This window comes from Oreochromis niloticus, linkage group LG4, assembly GCF_001858045.2.
Source record: "Oreochromis niloticus isolate F11D_XX linkage group LG4, O_niloticus_UMD_NMBU, whole genome shotgun sequence".
NCBI classification, from domain to species: domain Eukaryota; kingdom Metazoa; phylum Chordata; class Actinopteri; order Cichliformes; family Cichlidae; genus Oreochromis; species Oreochromis niloticus.
This window is the reverse complement of record NC_031969.2, coordinates 20,345,229-20,361,817: the sequence shown is the minus strand read 5'-3', so window position 1 is coordinate 20,361,817 and position 16,589 is coordinate 20,345,229. Positions and strand designations below refer to the sequence as shown.

The window sequence follows — 16,589 nt, the reverse complement described above, 5'->3', positions numbered from 1 at the left end:
CTAATGTTAATTTCTATTAATTAATTTTCCCTCTCTCCTGTCAGATCTTGTGACTGACATGGACTTCTCTCCTTTTGATGAGAGTCTCCTGGCAACATGCTCAGTAGATGAAACGGTGAGCTGTTCAGTGTCCTACTTCTTTCTGACCTTGTTTGTTCTTCGTTCAAATATACTCATAAGCCAACGTTCCATCGTCTCAGGCTTTGTTATTCCTGCCAGGACGAATTGTTTTTCCTATTTAAACCTTTTGAAGACTCCTTTCTCTCAGCCACAGGTGCCCCAGCTTACTGGAATGTGCTGAGCGGGGTCCTGCGTCTTCATACTCAGCAGCTCGGTTTACCTCACAGACCTGTAAAGATATGCAACTTTTGCCGCACACACGAACCAAAGTGATCTGCAGTGCCCCACATCTGCAAAACACTTTCTCTCCTCTTATCTTTTGCCAGCACGTCATATTGTTTCACCAGCTTGGTTGTGCTGAGCAAGGAAAATGTCTGGGAAACATGATCTCAATTGTGTGTTTTTCCTGACTTAACTAGACTTTATATAAACTCTTTTTCATAAATGTTCATGTAATCTGATCTGTTCGAAACATAACATGAGTCCAGACCCCAAATTATTCAACATTTAGAGACATACGTCATTTGACGGCCTGGTTGATGTTACACTTTGATATTTTAATTACATGCTGTTTTGATCTTCTTCACACAGTTTGTTCCCTTTGTGAGGCTATACAACCACAGCTCCTGCAGTCTTATGGTTGTTTAGCCTAGCCATGACCTGTTGTTGGTGAGGGAGAGATGACAAAAAACACACTGTGGAAGAGAGCCACACAATAATAATACTTAATGATTAAATGCAAAGTCATGTATAAACACATAGTGAGTGAAGAAGAAACCCTCAGTGCATTATGGGAATCCTCCCAGCAGCTTAGGCCTATTGTAGTTTAACTAAGGGAGGATTCAGAATCACCTGATCTAGCCCTATTGTTTGTTTTGCTAAGAGAAGGGAGAGGGGGAGAAAAGGGAAGGAGGTTTGTTTTTTTTTTTCCCCTGAAATGGATACAGAGATGGGAGGAAGAGGGAGAAACAACCATTATCTTCATTTTTAGTCCTTTCGTGTGCACAGGTGAAGCTGTGGCGTTTGTGTGATCTGGCGCAGGAGCAGTCCAGCAGTCCAGAGCTGACCCTGCGGTCAGGTCAGGGCAGGCTCGAGCTGGTGCTCTTCCACCCCACCTCCTCTGGCTTGCTGGCTGTTGGCACCACTAAGTCTGCTCAGATTTGGGACACCAACTGCCAGGAAGCACCACTAGCAGGTAACTATAACCAGCAACTGAGCACAGTTTTATTTTTTATTTAAAACAAATCTCAAAATCTTTGTTCGTACATCATGTGCTGTGCTGTTTTTCACATTTAACATTTCAGTCTGTGTCAGTTAGTTGTCAGTAAATGTGCCGCATTTTGTTTCTGTGTGTAACAAAAGTTTATATATGGAGTGGAGTGAAGTGGTTGCCCTTTTTTTGTGTTGGAGACTCTCACTGACACTGCCTACGTTTTACAGCCCTGTGGCTCTGTCTAAGTGCTGGAGCAGCAGAGGTAATGTTTTGGTTTGCAGTCCTGGCCCCAGTCTCCTTGGACTGGCCTCAGGATACAATCACTATCCTCTGGCCTCACCCCCCCCCCCAAAAAAAACCCCAACACACACACATATACTGTGTCCCTCCTTCTCCACCCCCCATGACAGCTGGCCTGGCTGCTGCTGCTCACTGCTGATCCAACCTGCCACCGTGTCTTTCATTGCCCTCATTTGTATTTTCTTTCCATTTGTGGTCAAGGAGCAAGATCTGAATGAGAAAATGTGCATCTAAGTGAGCGTGTGTTTGGGTTCTTGTGTTTATTCGTTTGTTTTTTTGCTCTTCAATTTTACTTTGTGTGTCACTGTCTTAACAAGAGCACCCTTCATTTTTTTGTGTCATGGTGAAATAATTCACACAAGCTGTGCTGTGATCACTTATGGCACTTCAGCTTACACGTGCCATGCTTTTAATTTCTTACATATGCCTACACTGGTGAAAGGTGTAAACCACTCATACTTTTATTGATGTGTTTTCTGAACACTGTGTGCTTGATTTATGGCCTCATCTCTTCCCTGCATTTTCCTGAAGTGAGCTCTTTACATTGATGTGTGTGTTTTGTTTTGTTTCTTTTTTGTCTTGTCTGTGTTTGTGCTGTCAATCTGTCCTGACTTCCCCCTTTTTTCCCAAACCATTTTAACTTTCTTTGTCATTGTTTTGTCACTGTCTAATATTAACATTATTTCCAGTTTTTAGCACTTTAAATGATCCATTGCGTGTTTGCAGTTCTAGAGCAGCACGGTGACCAAGTGCAGAGTCTCGGCTGGAAACTTGATGGATCTCTTTTGGCTTCCTCCTGCAAGGTGAGGACAGCTCAACCTGAACAGGATGTTAAGTCTTAGTCAAAACTAAGCCAAAATGCAGAAGCACTGTGTAAAAAAAAAAAACAAAAAAAAACTAAGGAAACCCCGCGATTCAGCAGCTTGTAGAACCAGCTGTAGCAGCAATAACTTGAAGTACTTGTTTTTTGCATGACTTTATCAGTCCCTCACATCATTGTGGAGGAATTTGGCCCACTCAGTTCATTGAGGTTTTATGGGCATTCTCTTATGCACAGCTCTCTTAAGGTAACACTATAGCATTTCAGTCGGGCTGGGGTCTGGACTTTGACTAGGCCATTGTAACACCTTGGTTCTTTCACCTTGGATCATTGTCCTGTTGCATGATGCATGATAGAAAATTGGTCAAGCTGTCAGACAGATGGGCTCACATTTGAGTAAGAATACTTTGGTTTACAGAGGAGTCCATGGTTTACTCAGTAACTGCAAAATGTCCAGGCCCCGTCACTTCTAAACTAGCCCAAAGCATCACCTCTCCACCACTGTGCTTAAAAGTTGGTATCACATGTTTGTGCTGATATGCTGTGCATGTTCTTTTTAGAGAGGAAAGACATTCTCTCAGCAACCCTCCCAAACCCTTTTACTGAACTTTACCATTTAGTATGCTAACTGAGGCCTGTAAAGTCTAAGATAGAGGTCTTGGGTTTTTTGCTGTTTGTCTGAGCATTAAAGTCAGTTCACCCCAAGGCCAGTACAGTCTGAATTTACTGGGACTTTCACTCCTGGTAAAATTGCCACCAATCATGAATGTTTTCCACTTGTGAGTACTTTTGCTCACTGACTTCAGATTGTTTGGAAATGACTCTATAACCAGATTGATGAGCAGCAAAAACTGCTTCTCTAAGTTCAGAGAAATTGATGTCCTCTTTGGACTGATCGAGCAAACTGCCAACATTTCTGCTTTTATGGATGTGCTCACACTTGCTGATGATTAATTAATCAAGTACATTTGATTAGCAGCACGTGGCTGCTGCTTATTCTCTTAATTCCTATGGAATCAGTAAAGGTGTTTTTAGTGTTTCACATACTGCTTCTGCATTTTGACTTTGTTAAATATATAATGGTGTCACATTATAATGATATATTGTGTGATGTAATTCATCTGAGGTTGTATTTACTAAATATTAAGACCCTCTTAGGCACATATTATTTTTATTAAATCCTAATGCATTAAATTATAGACGTTAACCATAGACGTACTTTCTTTTTATTGTGACTGTACATAACAGTGAATTAAAGTGAATGCTGTAACCCTCTAATATATGGATGGAGGGTTGATTGCTCTAGTTGCAGTTGGAGTTTGTGACCACTAGATGCAGTCAGTGTCTCACACTGAGTGCAGCAAGCCCCACATTGAACATTGCTGCACTTTATCTGTTTATATGAGTTTATTTCAGAAAACTGTTAACACGGGTCAAACTCATAAAAAAGGGTGGGGGTCACATTACACATTAGATTAGAAACTGTTGAGCAGGTCTTTAGAGGGGAAAAAGGGATAAATTTGGAAAGCCAATTTTACAGCAAAAGATGTAATTTACCGTTTATTAATGTTTTTGGCATCATTATTAACGTATTAAAACAGAGGGCCTGTGGAGATTTTCTTCATCAGACTGGAAACTTCAGTCTCTTGGCAATAAAGGCTCTAATAATGGAAACAAGCTGCGTGCAAAGGATAAATATATCAAGGCCTTTGTTTTGTCTTGCCCCCACCTGACCCCTGAGCCCCAAACCCAATAAGAAGTATTAGAATCTGGTGAACAGTGCTTGTTTGACATGTCCACTGGGTATGTGGTTTATAGGAAAAGCATAAAATAAACTAATTTAATTGGTCAAGAAAGGAAGTCTGGAAAGCTGTGTCTTTATGGCAAAAGGGTTTTCTGTTTGGGTGTTAATAATTTAGGCAAAGGAAGAAGAAGAAAGGATGTGGTTTAAATCTGTTTAAGAATAGAAGTTTATAAGTTTACAGGGAATTATTTGATAAATATATCTTGATTATAGAAAGAGCCCAGGGATCATTTTTTAAATATTCTTCTGTTGTACACTGTTTTAACTGTCACATTATGCATTAGAGTAAACTTTACTAAAAGCTCAAATTCAGTGATTGATATGAAAATATGACAGATACTTAATGAGCTTACTTGAGCTTGAGACCAAATAAACTTTGACACAGAAATATAATGCATGCATGTAATTAACAGGTAACATTGTTGGTCCAGGCTCCCTTTGTTTGTCTTTGCTCTGACAAGTAACAAATTATTCCAACAATCATGGGTTGTGTCCAAATGATGACATTAAGTTGACAGGATAATAGCCTTCACCGGAGCTAACAAGCCTTTCTGTCCAAAGTGAGACTTGGACGGAAAGAACCAGGCACCTCAGAAACAAGTGTGCAGAGGTGTGGCGGTGGGGTGGGGTGCAAGATCAGAGACTGTGAGGCCTCTGAGATTCTTGCCCTATTGGGCTCTGGTGTCATTTAACCAAAAGGCCCCTTTCAGTCTCCCCAATCTAGCTTATTAAAGCAAATAGGGCCTGCCAACATGTGGGTCCAATCCCCCCAGCCATCCCGTAGGGTAAACATTGGGGCACAGGGCTGGGTTGGGGGAAGATGAAGGGGAGACCACCACCCTGAGGAGCAAGAATCATGACAGGCCTCATTTGAACCTAGAGAGATGTGTATTTATGGCACACTGTGGAGAAAGGCAGCATTCAGTGCAATGAAACCCACAGGTAGTTTGAGCAGGGATGGAGGTAGGCCTTTGTTTATCTGAATGATGGACGGGCCTGGGTGGTATCCTGCCTGGAAGTGAGGTGTCTGTGGGTTTATGCCCCACAGTTCACCTTGAATTTTGAATTTTATCTGCGCTCTGTTTCCCACAGAGCAAAGAATCACTGGTTAAAGGGTTGTACAATCCCAAACTGCCAGTCACATCAGGCTTTTACACTACACCAGTAACCATGGGAAACAACAAGCTGGCAGGACAGTGTGTTTGATGAGTGAAGTTGGAGTGAGAGAGCAGCCCTGACCGAAGATTCCCAGCATCTGTGTGTGTTTGCACACATGTAAAAGTTGTGTGCAACACACAAGTGGCGAAACCTCATTAACAGCAGCTTGAGAATGAGGCTCCATCACTTTGATTAAACAGCAGCTGTCTCAGCACACACACACACAAACACACTCATAAATGCACACATGGCTATCTAGCCACTCTGCATTTATGAGTTTAGGTGATGTTTATATGTGTTGTTGTCATAGGCTTAACAAGGTGTGTTAGCTTATTTGAGTGTGTGTGTGTGTGTGTGTTCGTGTTTGCTTGCTGGAGAACATCTGTATGTGAGAAACCTCTCATTTGTGTATTTGCACAAGTTGGTGTCCTCTTCCATATGTTATTTGAGAGAGTCGGCATGTATGTGTTTGGTTAGTCTAAGGTTTGCATTGAAGGTTTCAGCATTCACAACATAATTCAAATAAATCATGGACATAATTGTTAGTAGCAGCACCAGCTTCTTATCTCCCAAAATAAGCTCCTCAAATAAATCTTTACCACTTAGAGATGGTTTAGGGCTCATAAATTGGTTTTAGACAAAATCTGGCATTTTAGCAGCAGGTGGGCTGTTGCCCATGTGGGTGTGTTTGTGTGTATGTCTGCCTTCTGAGTCTTTGGCTTAGCCCCAGGTCACAGAGGCCTGAAGACATAGCTTTGGGCCATCATACTCGTGGGTGGGCTTCACTCACACACTAGTGGAGAGGCAGAGAAAGAAGCAGAACATTAGTTATTACCCTTGTTTACTACTCAAGTTAAAAAATTGCAAAAATGTAGCTCTTTATTTATATTCTGTTGCACAGAGCTCATCTTTTTGTGAGTTTAACTGCATCACAGTTAGCATAGTATATCTTTAAGTGTCGATGGTTTTGCCTTCAGAGTATTGCCTGCTGTCAGCTCCTCACGTTAGGCCGTTGCTGTGATCACGGTCGTGCTGCAGACACACATGTCCCAGTCACAGTTTGATCCCATTAGGCCCCCATTTCCTTCCAATCACATAGGAGCCACTGTGATTGGCTGCTTTGATTGATGCCTAATGCATGTTTGGGCTGGCCGGGGTCACGGCACGGGAGGCCACGGCGAGGTCACTGGGTTGCATTTGCTAACAATGAATCAGTGAGATCACGCTGATAAATGAGGGCACTTTGGAGAGCTTGTGTTGTTCATTCTTAATTTTACTTTTTTTTTAAAATAAAAAAAAATACTTTCCATTCAGCTTTTTTCCACAGGAGGAAAAAAGAGGAAACTACAACACAGACATGAATTTTCTTGTTTTTAAAAGTCACAGTTTAAATTGGCCCTCTTAATATTTGTGTCATGTATCAAAAATAATAAAAATTTCTAATATTACTAATTTACTTACTAAGTCTCTCTTTCTTTAATGCTTGGCTAGGATAAGATGATCCGCGTGTTTGATCCCAGAGCCCAGCTGGCACCTGTTCAGGTAAGTCTCCAGTAAAAAGTCATCACAATGCTGCCAAAAGAACAACTGCAACTGCTCTCAGGGCATTTTAACACTTGTAACTATGATCCACTTTTTGCTTTTTTCATTGCGTGGGATTTTGTTTACAGTGTAGAAGAAATAGAAAATCATCTCTCTTCAAAGTAGCTGTTGGTAGAATAACCACCCTGTTCATTGTCACTGTGCTCTACTGCCATTTACTGTAATACAAGACCCTTTTCTTTCCCGCACGCCATCTAGTGACAAACATGTTGACAGTAACCAAGAGAGCTCACCACTGGCCACTAACAGTAATTCATCTACTACTGATTTATGGAAGTGCTGCACACGATGTCATCGCTGCTCTTTAATTCCCACGGGTACCCATCCCAGCCCTCACCCTCCTTTTTTTTTTTCTTTCTCCACTGGCGATCAGCTCGGAGCCAATTTTATCCAGCAGCAATGAGGAAGTGGAGTGGTAGGGCATTTGTGTGCTAAGGGGATGAGGAAGAAAAGATGAAGGAGGGGGGGGCATGAGTGAGTGTTGCGAGAGGCAGCTCAGTATAGTGCAAATAATCTCACACATTTCCACAGTGGACCTCCCAGGCTGATTTAATTACTGGGGTACTATTGTGCCTGATGGTCTCTTGTTCACATTTGTAAATATGAAGAATCCTGCAAAAACACGACATGAAGCAGCAGCTTAAATATATTATATCACAGAAATACCTGGAAGGCACAGCAGGCTGTGTGGAAGTGAAGCATATTTGTGTGTTCACGCACCTGCGAACATGTGAAGACATTTGTATCTACGCACACTGAGCAGTATGTACTCGCCCATGTGTTCTTTATTTGTTTTGAATCTTTCGAGACCTTTATGTAAGGGTTACAGTTTCAGAGGTATGTCTCTGAAGTCAGTGAGGCAGCAGAGGAAAGGAAAGGGTATGAGGATGATTTTATTTGTGCCACACTTCTTGCTGCCTGTATAATGGAGTGAATGGGTGTCTGTTTTCTGAGGTAACATGAGCTGGCTTCTCTCCAGTCTTTGAACCCGGTTGTTTACATCAGGTGTCTCAGTGTTGAAGTCATTTTAGCACACTGCTGTTCTGCAGCCTGTTGGAATTTTCAGCGCAGGAGGGTTTCCTCACCAGAAATCCAATGCAGACTTTAAGAAGATGTTTCCAGTGGTGCTATAAATTGCCTGAAAATATGATATTCCAGGCAACTTGGTGCAGCCAAAGGGTCTCATTAGTTTAGATTAAATCAGTGCTGGGTAGTCTGTCTGTCTCAAACAGTGTCTCCAGTAAGAGCCAGTGGTTCCTAGTGGCGAGGATATGCTGCACTAGGACATTTTAGGAAATCTATGGCAATTTTTGCCTCAGTTAGAAGAATGACAGTGGGGAGAAGCAAATAGGTGAAAAGGCAAGGTCTTTAGGTCAGTTTAAAAAATGATTTCTTAAAAGAGTACTGCACAGATTTTGCACTTCACATCTACTCTTTGCAGTTCTGCTGCATTAAAATCATCCTGGAGATTCCATATTTTTTATCCGCATACATCTTTTGATTGAGTCTTAGCTCATTTGGGTGATGGACTCGATGGATGGCTTGATGGATGCAATCGAGAGGCATCTATCAACAATCCATTTGTTCACAGTTAACAAGAATCGCTGCTCCTCTGAGAGTATTTTTGGGGGTATGGGTTCAAAATCAAGGTTATATTTGCCATTTCACGTGTGCGTTTTTTTTTTTTTTTTCATTTTCACTAGAATGTTTTTAAAGAGTAAGTTTAAAATGCACGGGTCTTTTTTAATGTTTGAATGAATCGTAGGTCAGGTGGTTTAAGTGGTTTAAAAAACTAAAAACATTCTTCTGAAAATGGTCAAGTATAAGGACTGGAATCAAAATAAGTTAAAAAGCAGCTTATGTTAAGAAAACTTAAAAAAATAGCCAGAGCATTTTCTAAGGCTAGAAGCAACTGATTATTATGATAATAATTATTATATGGCTAGAAAAAGGTTCAATTATGTCACATTCTCCCTGTGCCACATCTTCCATATTACTTCCTTTAATACAAGAGATAACAAATGCATTGTCAACACTTTTCTATCTAAGCAGTGCAGCTATTGTCAGAGATCTTTATTAATGTAGTAAGCAACCACAGTAGGAGACAGACTGAAGGTTTACTCTTGTTTTTATGCTTGCTTAACTGTCTTTTCTTCTTTCTGTCTTTCTTATTTCCTGTATAAGATATATAAGAAGCTAATGATAGACTCCTTTTAGACTCGTTTTATCCCTCCCTCTCCCAGCTGGTCTGCAACAAAATTGTCAATTCAAAAATGGTTTGTGGCTTTAAAAAAAGTTTTCTTAGACTGCTTGCCGCAAGGACACTCAGAGACCATTGAGCCAAGTACACTAGCCTCTCCACCCTCTTTGTTGCTCTCTTTGCTTTCTCTGATTAATGTGTGTCAATGCCTCGCAGACTACTAATATGTGCAGATATGTGATTCAGCAAACTGAGCTTCTCTGTAGTCAGCACATTAATTCACCACCTCAAACCAAGGAGAGCTGGGATCCAGATCAAAGTTATTAGAGGGTTTGCTCTTGCCTTTTTGGTTTTGCATTCTCTCCCTTTCTTCTTTTGCTTCTATCACAGAAAACCAGAAGGTCCTGCTTTGAAAAGCTTTGGTCTGGGCCCTCTGAAGAGTGGGCAGAACCTCACCCATACAGCTTTCAGATGTGTTTCTCTGTCGAAAGAATGGGAGAGCCACTGCCACTCCTATTAGCACCAGATCTGCTGAAGGGTGTGGGTGCTGAATCCTTAACACACTGAAACATGATGAGTGCAGTAATTCAGATGCATAGAAGAGTATGAGCCACAAAGCAGTTCGACACCATAAAACATAACATAGCACAACATTTCACATTGCATGAGTGGTTTCGATGAGATTCCACAAAATAGTTTGTTTGTTTCTGACATGAAGGCATTTTCAAGCACTTTCTCCACTTTGCATTTTCAATGGTTTGTTGTTGTAGATGTGATGTGATGGCAGGGAACGGCCATTGTGGCCACAAAGTAAACAGAGAGGGGCAGAGAAATGGCCAAACTATGCGAATTTGTAACCTCACTGGGAGGTCTGTTTTCCTTCCTGCTTGAGCGCCAGTCAGTTGTCTTCATCAGGAGACGCCGCAACTCTTCTCTGAAAAGACTTCTGGGGGAAGGATATTGTAAGAAAGCTGGGGAGCATTAGGGTAAAGCAGGAGTTTCTCCAATTTTCAATCCAAATTTCCCTGGAGTAAACAAAGTGAAATGTATACATCTAACAGAAATGTTTTTCTTTTGCCCGAATTTGGAAGGAAGCCGACGTATCATTTGCAACACTCATCCGTGCAGTGCTGATCCAATAAGTGATTATACTGGCTATTCTGCTCCTCCCTTAAGGACTGCAAAAGAAATGTTGTATTTTCCAGGTATTTAACAGTCACTGGATATATCACAGGCATGAGAAATAACTCAAGGTAAATGCAGGCTTACTGAACAGTTCCTCAAAAAGCAGGTGCACTCATGAAGAAGTAATAATGAGGAGTTATTTGGTATAATGGTGGCTCTTGAGAAAAGAGGAACAAGGCTAAAGAGAAATATTAAAAAATGAGAAGAGCATGAGTGCCATGCAGCTCACCTGATAAAACCATTTGCGTTATGTCATCACCCAGCTTTCTCTCTCTCTCTCTCTTTCTCTCTGATGAAAACATCAACATGCCCATTACTTAAATACAATCACTTGTAATGTGATTATGGTCACTAGATAAATGACATGCAGTGTAAAAGCCCCCATCACACTGTCCTAGACGCAGGTCGGCGACTACCAAGGTGGCTACTGGTTACTAGGGATAAATTTGTATTCCCCAACCAGTTAGTGTGTGGTTGCTAGAGGTTCATGCGTGGCACTGGGTGAAACTGGTTGCAGAGAGGTTTACGGTTCAGCTGAATTCCACTTTGCACTGTACTTTTAAGAATTCATTTGAAAGAGCAGGTCATCTAACGATCAGAAGGTTGGTGGATTGATTCCTGACTTTTCATATCAAAGTATCAGTAGATACTGAACCCAGAGTTGATCCTCGATCCATCCATCAGAGTGTGTCTTTTAGAAAAAGCGCTAAGGCATAGAGAGAAGCACTGTATGAATATATATGTGTATGTGTGACTGGGTGAGTGAGACTTAAGTACGAAGTGCTTTGAGTGCTCAACTTGAGTAGAAATGTGCCACTTAAGTATAAGTCTATTTACCATTTTCAGAATTTCGCTACTACTTACCAAAGCAGTTGGCGAATGTTTGCAGACAAGGCATGTCTTGTGTGCAAACTGTAGGTTACCATGGCGATCTGATGCTCTGCAAACCATTGGCAACATGGTTTTCTGTACAGCACTGTATACGTCTTTGCAACAAATGTCATTGTGCAGCTACCAGTAACCTTCAGCAACTCACCATCTGGTCAGCGAATACACAGTTTTCCCTAGCAACCTGTCGTTGCCAGAGGGGCATAGACAGCTGTTTAGGCCACTAGGGGGGCTTTAGGAAGCAGTTTTACACCAACTACCAGCCACCTCCAGCAGCAACTTGCCAACCAGTCAATCCGTAAACACTTTGATAGGGGGTAGTTGACTGGGACTTCATACACAAACAATAAGAAAAATAGGAAATTAAGAATCGTAAGCAGCAGACAAGCAAAAATTAGATGGGATAGTTTAAGAGATGGGTTGCAAAGATGGTTTAGGAAACAGCTTCTATTGTGTTAGATCGTTCCAGCAAATACAGTATTAGGAACTGCAACACAGTTTTTATTGTGCACCTGATTGGATTTTGCGAGGCACTCCTCATCCTCCACAGCATCCAGAGCCATGAGCTGGGACACAGCTGGTGCCTTGGTTCCTCCAAAGGCAGCCTAGTTGAGTGGGGCTTGCTCATCCCTGTGGCCAGCACTGAATTGGGTTCTCCCTTAGCCAGGTGGAGTAAATATAGGCCCTAATTACAGCTCTGCTCCTGCTGTATTTATGGGAAATAAGACTGCACAGGGTAATTAAGGTCTTGGACAGAAAGAGCAGTGTATATACTGCATCTGTAATCAGTGCAAGTGTGTATGTATGTGCACAAGCGACAGTTGTTAGGTAGTTGGCGCACGGAAGACGGGTTGAATTTCAGATTAAATTTTTTTTTGTCTGTTTTTCCCCTGAACATGTCTTTTATTTTTTTTTCCAAGTAAAGGGGCTTTTTGATAAACTTTTAGATATCCTTCAACATATGTTTGGGTTTAAGAGTTACAAATTGATTTTTAAATAGTACATCAACCGCCAACTAATGTCATCTGAAGAACATTATATGACTTAAAGCAAAAATCTGTTAACCACACATTCACTGGGCATATAACATATCCTAGTTAAGCTGTCTCACTTGTGTCGTAAAGCCTTTAAAATGGTAACATATATCTAAATCAATTGAATCTTTGGATTTCTCTCCAGAATTAAATGACATGCAGCATAAGAATAGCAAAGTGGTGAATCATCAAGTACCAAACTTAAACAGTTTTTTTAAAAAATCTCTTTGCTATTCTTGGTTGTACCCTCCCTGCCATAACATCCCAATACTGGCCTCCTGTTTTCAGATGAGTTTCTTTTACATCCCTTTGTTGCTGGGCCTCCACCCTGTTTTCCGGTACTGAGCTACTCAGTACAAGACTCCTCAAACTCACCACTCAGGGCACACTGACCTGATCCTAATGGGCCACGTGTCTTTGTGGGCATCTCTGTCTCCTCTCCACTCTCTTGTCTTTTGATCTATCCCCAATGGCTGTGTATTTGCTGAGTGTGTGGTTCTGTATTTGACTTTGTGCCTGTGTGTATACCATGTGTGTTTTAAATTACAGTGCTGAAAATACCCCTCATAGTTTTGGGCCAGTGCTGGCCGTAGAGCTGTCGATCTGTGGTCGCTGGAAGAGGAGGGAGACAGGAAAAGGGAATAGTTTGCTGGACTTGGGGGCCACATTACTCTTTTTCAGCTCGAGCTTCTGCTGCTTGGGGTGAAATTAGAGAGGACCATGGGCTGGCGTGGGTTTGGACTTGAGGAGGGAACACTGGGCAGGGCCAAGGAAAAGCAAAGTGGTTTCAGTGCTATAGCATCTTTTATATCCCGCTATAAATTACACGGAATGAACTCTGTGTTAGCCGTTCTTGTATTTATAATTACAGGCATAATAAACTCGACTTGGATGTCTGTCTTATCTGCGTTTCTTTGAATTCTTATAATTGTGAAAAAATAAGAGCGCATATGTGTGTGTGTGTTTGGAAAATGTGCGATCACTCTCAGATTACTCATTACAGGCTGAATAAACTACAGGCAGGCATGATGAGCTTAGATTGTGTGTGGACTCTGGCAGGCAGCACAAAGAAGCTCTTTGACTGCTGCAGAATGGTTTAGTTTGTATCACTGATGTCGACCCAAAGGGACAGCCATGAAGGAGAAACATACAGAGACATTTTGTGAAATGGATGGACTTAATTTGGGTGTTTGTGCCTCTGCATTTGGTTTATTTGATGCTTCATTTCTTGTGCAACTCCATGCACAAGAAAGAGCGGTTGAGGTGAAATTAACTCACTCTAGCACATTTTATTCCCATAGATTTAATCTTTGTGATGTGTGGATTTTGGATCAACCGTTATAATGGAAGGACTGCAACAATCAGCTGATATCAAATTATGAAATCTGTGTTGTTATAGTTCATTAGTGTGAACACATGCAGAAAGATACTGGAGTGCGCTAACCTGATGCAAAATGTGCAGTGAGCATTTCATATGTTCATCCATCCATTGATTCATTTTCTTAACAAAATATCCAGTTCAGGGTCGTGAGGAGCAGGAGCCTGTTATTTGTCTGTGAAGGTTCTCAGTCATCCAGGTCATCGTACTCTAAGGAGCTTGGAAAGAAAAGCGTCTGGACTTCTTTAGGTTGCTTGAAGACGTTTCACCTCTCATCCAAGAAGCTTCTTCAGCTTCTAAAGCTTCTTGGATGAGAGGTGAAATGTCTGAGATGAGAGGTGGAACGTCTTCAAGCAAGCTAAAGAAGTCCAGATGCTTTTCTTTCCAAGCTCCTTGGAGCCTGTTATTGATCAAGAGGCTGGGTGAACCCTGGACAGATCGCTAGTCTATTACATACTAACACTATGTTCAATTTAGAGTCTAAATTAACCTAACATGCATGTCTTTGGACTGCGGGAGGAAGCTGTCGTACCTGGGGAGTACCCACACAGGCACAGGGACAACATGAAAACTCCAACACAAAGGGGGCCCCAGCTGGCTGGTGGATTTGAACCCAGGACTTTCTTACTGTGAGGGGACAGTCCTGAGCACTACACCACTGTGCTACTTCTTTTCTATGTATTGGCTTTAATTTTCCAAATTGAATTTAACAAGACAGTTGCACTTCCAAGTTAATTTAGTTTTTGTTGTATGCTTTTGATAAGAAGAGCGGCTGGTGCTCAGGTCATCTACTAACTGGAAAGTTGGTGGTTTGATCGCTGGCTCCTCCAGTCTGAATGCTAAATATCCTTGGGCAAGATGTTGTCCTCTGATACATCTGTCGAAATGTGTGTGAATATTAGGTAGAAGAAAGTGCTTGTATGAGTGGGTGTGAATGATTGAATGAGGCATGTTGTATAAAGCGCTATGAGTGCTCAGGTAGAGAAGAAAATCTCTATATAAGAACCAGTCCATTTACCATAAGAACACTTGGCCTTTCAAAGTTGAGTTTCATAGTTCATGTTTGACCTTGGAAGCAGGAGCTGACACGATTATAAAGGAAATCCTATGTTTACTGTTAAATAACTATGATATCATTTGTATTAGAGGCTGGAGAGAGGAGGAATGAAAGTTAGTAGAAACATGATAGAATAAATGTATGGCAGTGAGTGGGAGACAGGTGACAAGATTAGACTGGAGAAAGGATGTTGAACACAGGAGATTCATGGATTTAGTGAAGGGGGACATGCAGAGGAGTGATAGAGGAGGATACTTGGGACGAGGTAAGACGGAGGCAGGTGACTTGCTGAGTAGCCAAAAGAAAAGAAGGAGGATCCCTGACAAAAAATATTTTTTTATTAACAATATCTTCTGATATACAACTATGTGATCTTATAAAATTTTAATCTGCCTCAAAATATAATAGAATTATTGACTTTGATTGAAGTAATTTCTGGAAGTCCCCAGCTGTGGAGGCTTAACTTAAAGCCAAACCTTAATATTCAATGGAGTATTAAAATATGCATCTAGTGTCAATACAAAGTCTCATAGTTTCATAACTGTTCAGTATTCTACCAACAAGTTATTTCTGATTGCAGAAGATCCGTGCTTGCCAGAGAATGAAGTTTCACTTCCCGCAGAATGAAGCTTGTTTAGAGTTCGGAGAATGTCTAATACTAACACCACAGGGATATGGAGGCAACGTTGTGAAATGTGAAATATAATGTCTTTAAAGAACCGGAACTTATTCCAAGAATATGTCACAGGCTGACTCAAAGCTGAGCTCCGAATTCCAGCTACACAAACGGCATAATTTAACTTTAAACTGAGCCAAAAATGCTTCTTTAAAAAGTATTTGTCTATATCCCAGTATATCTGAACATGGCTGGAACCGGGCAATTTGTGGAGGAAAAAAAATGTTTAAGCGATTTAAGGGACAGGCTTTCATGTGCTGTTAAAAACAGCTTTTTAGTGCTAAATGTTTTCAACATCAATTTCTCATCCTCAATATAAACGTGCCATATCAGAAATATTCCTGTTTACCTTCCCACAGCATCTTTTTTCCAGTAAGTGTGCAGCAGCTAGCACGCAGTGGTGCGGCTTAACAAATATTCACATTTTACATGTAATGCCAGTGAAGACTGTAATGCGTACATTAGTTTTTTTTCTTTATCGCAACACATCTTCACTGTTTGTATAAGTTATGCTACAGATTCAAGACTCTATACAGTAGTTATATGTTACAATCTGCCAAAGTCAAGCAGCCTGTTAGGTGGCTGATCCAACCTTTGACCTTCTAGGGGCTGTCGTATTTCATCGCTGGTGCACACATAATTCCACGTGATGTTACTGTCCCACTCCTGTGGTTTGTCTTTATGTGAATACTCACCGTCCTCCCCAATCAGTATCATGCACAGTATTTTGTGCTTGTATCTTTTCTCCATCAGACCCTGCTGGGTTCAGGACCTGGTAATGGCCAGTGGTTAACTCAGCCCAGATGTTGTGCCCCCCCACCCCGTTTTCCTCTTTCTTTCCTTTTCTCTCTCAATCTCTGCTCCCTGTGTTACTGGCTGCCGCCCCGCTGCCAGTCTTAGTTACTTTCAGGGAAACTGAGGAGACTCTTTCCTAATGAGGAGTTTTTCTATCCAGGACAGCTCAGCTAAACAGTGGCAGAAAATGTGGCTGTTCTATTAGCAGAAGTGGATGGAAAATGTCTCAGTTATGATTACTTTACCAGTGCTTAGTTTGTGACCTACAGTCTCTTCTCTATGAGCACTGACTCTTTGTAAGCTACGTGATAATGGTGTTTGGAGTTCAGTTTGATGTCTTGAAGCATGAGGGGGGGGCT

At 41.4% G+C, this 16,589-nt stretch overlaps 1 protein-coding gene across 2 annotated transcripts in view; it reads left to right on the top strand.

Moving 5' to 3' along the window:
- The window catches only part of LOC100704978 (mitochondrial import inner membrane translocase subunit TIM16), a 117,848-nt gene that overhangs the window by 2,750 nt on the left and 98,509 nt on the right, over positions 1-16,589 (top strand). For both annotated transcript variants that reach the window (XM_013274318.3, XM_013274317.3), the window contains exons 4-7: positions 45-115; positions 1,129-1,315; positions 2,360-2,436; positions 6,907-6,957. In XM_013274318.3, the coding sequence (XP_013129772.1) occupies positions 45-115; positions 1,129-1,315; positions 2,360-2,436; positions 6,907-6,957 (386 nt within the window). The remainder of the gene's footprint in view (positions 1-44; positions 116-1,128; positions 1,316-2,359; positions 2,437-6,906; positions 6,958-16,589) is intronic.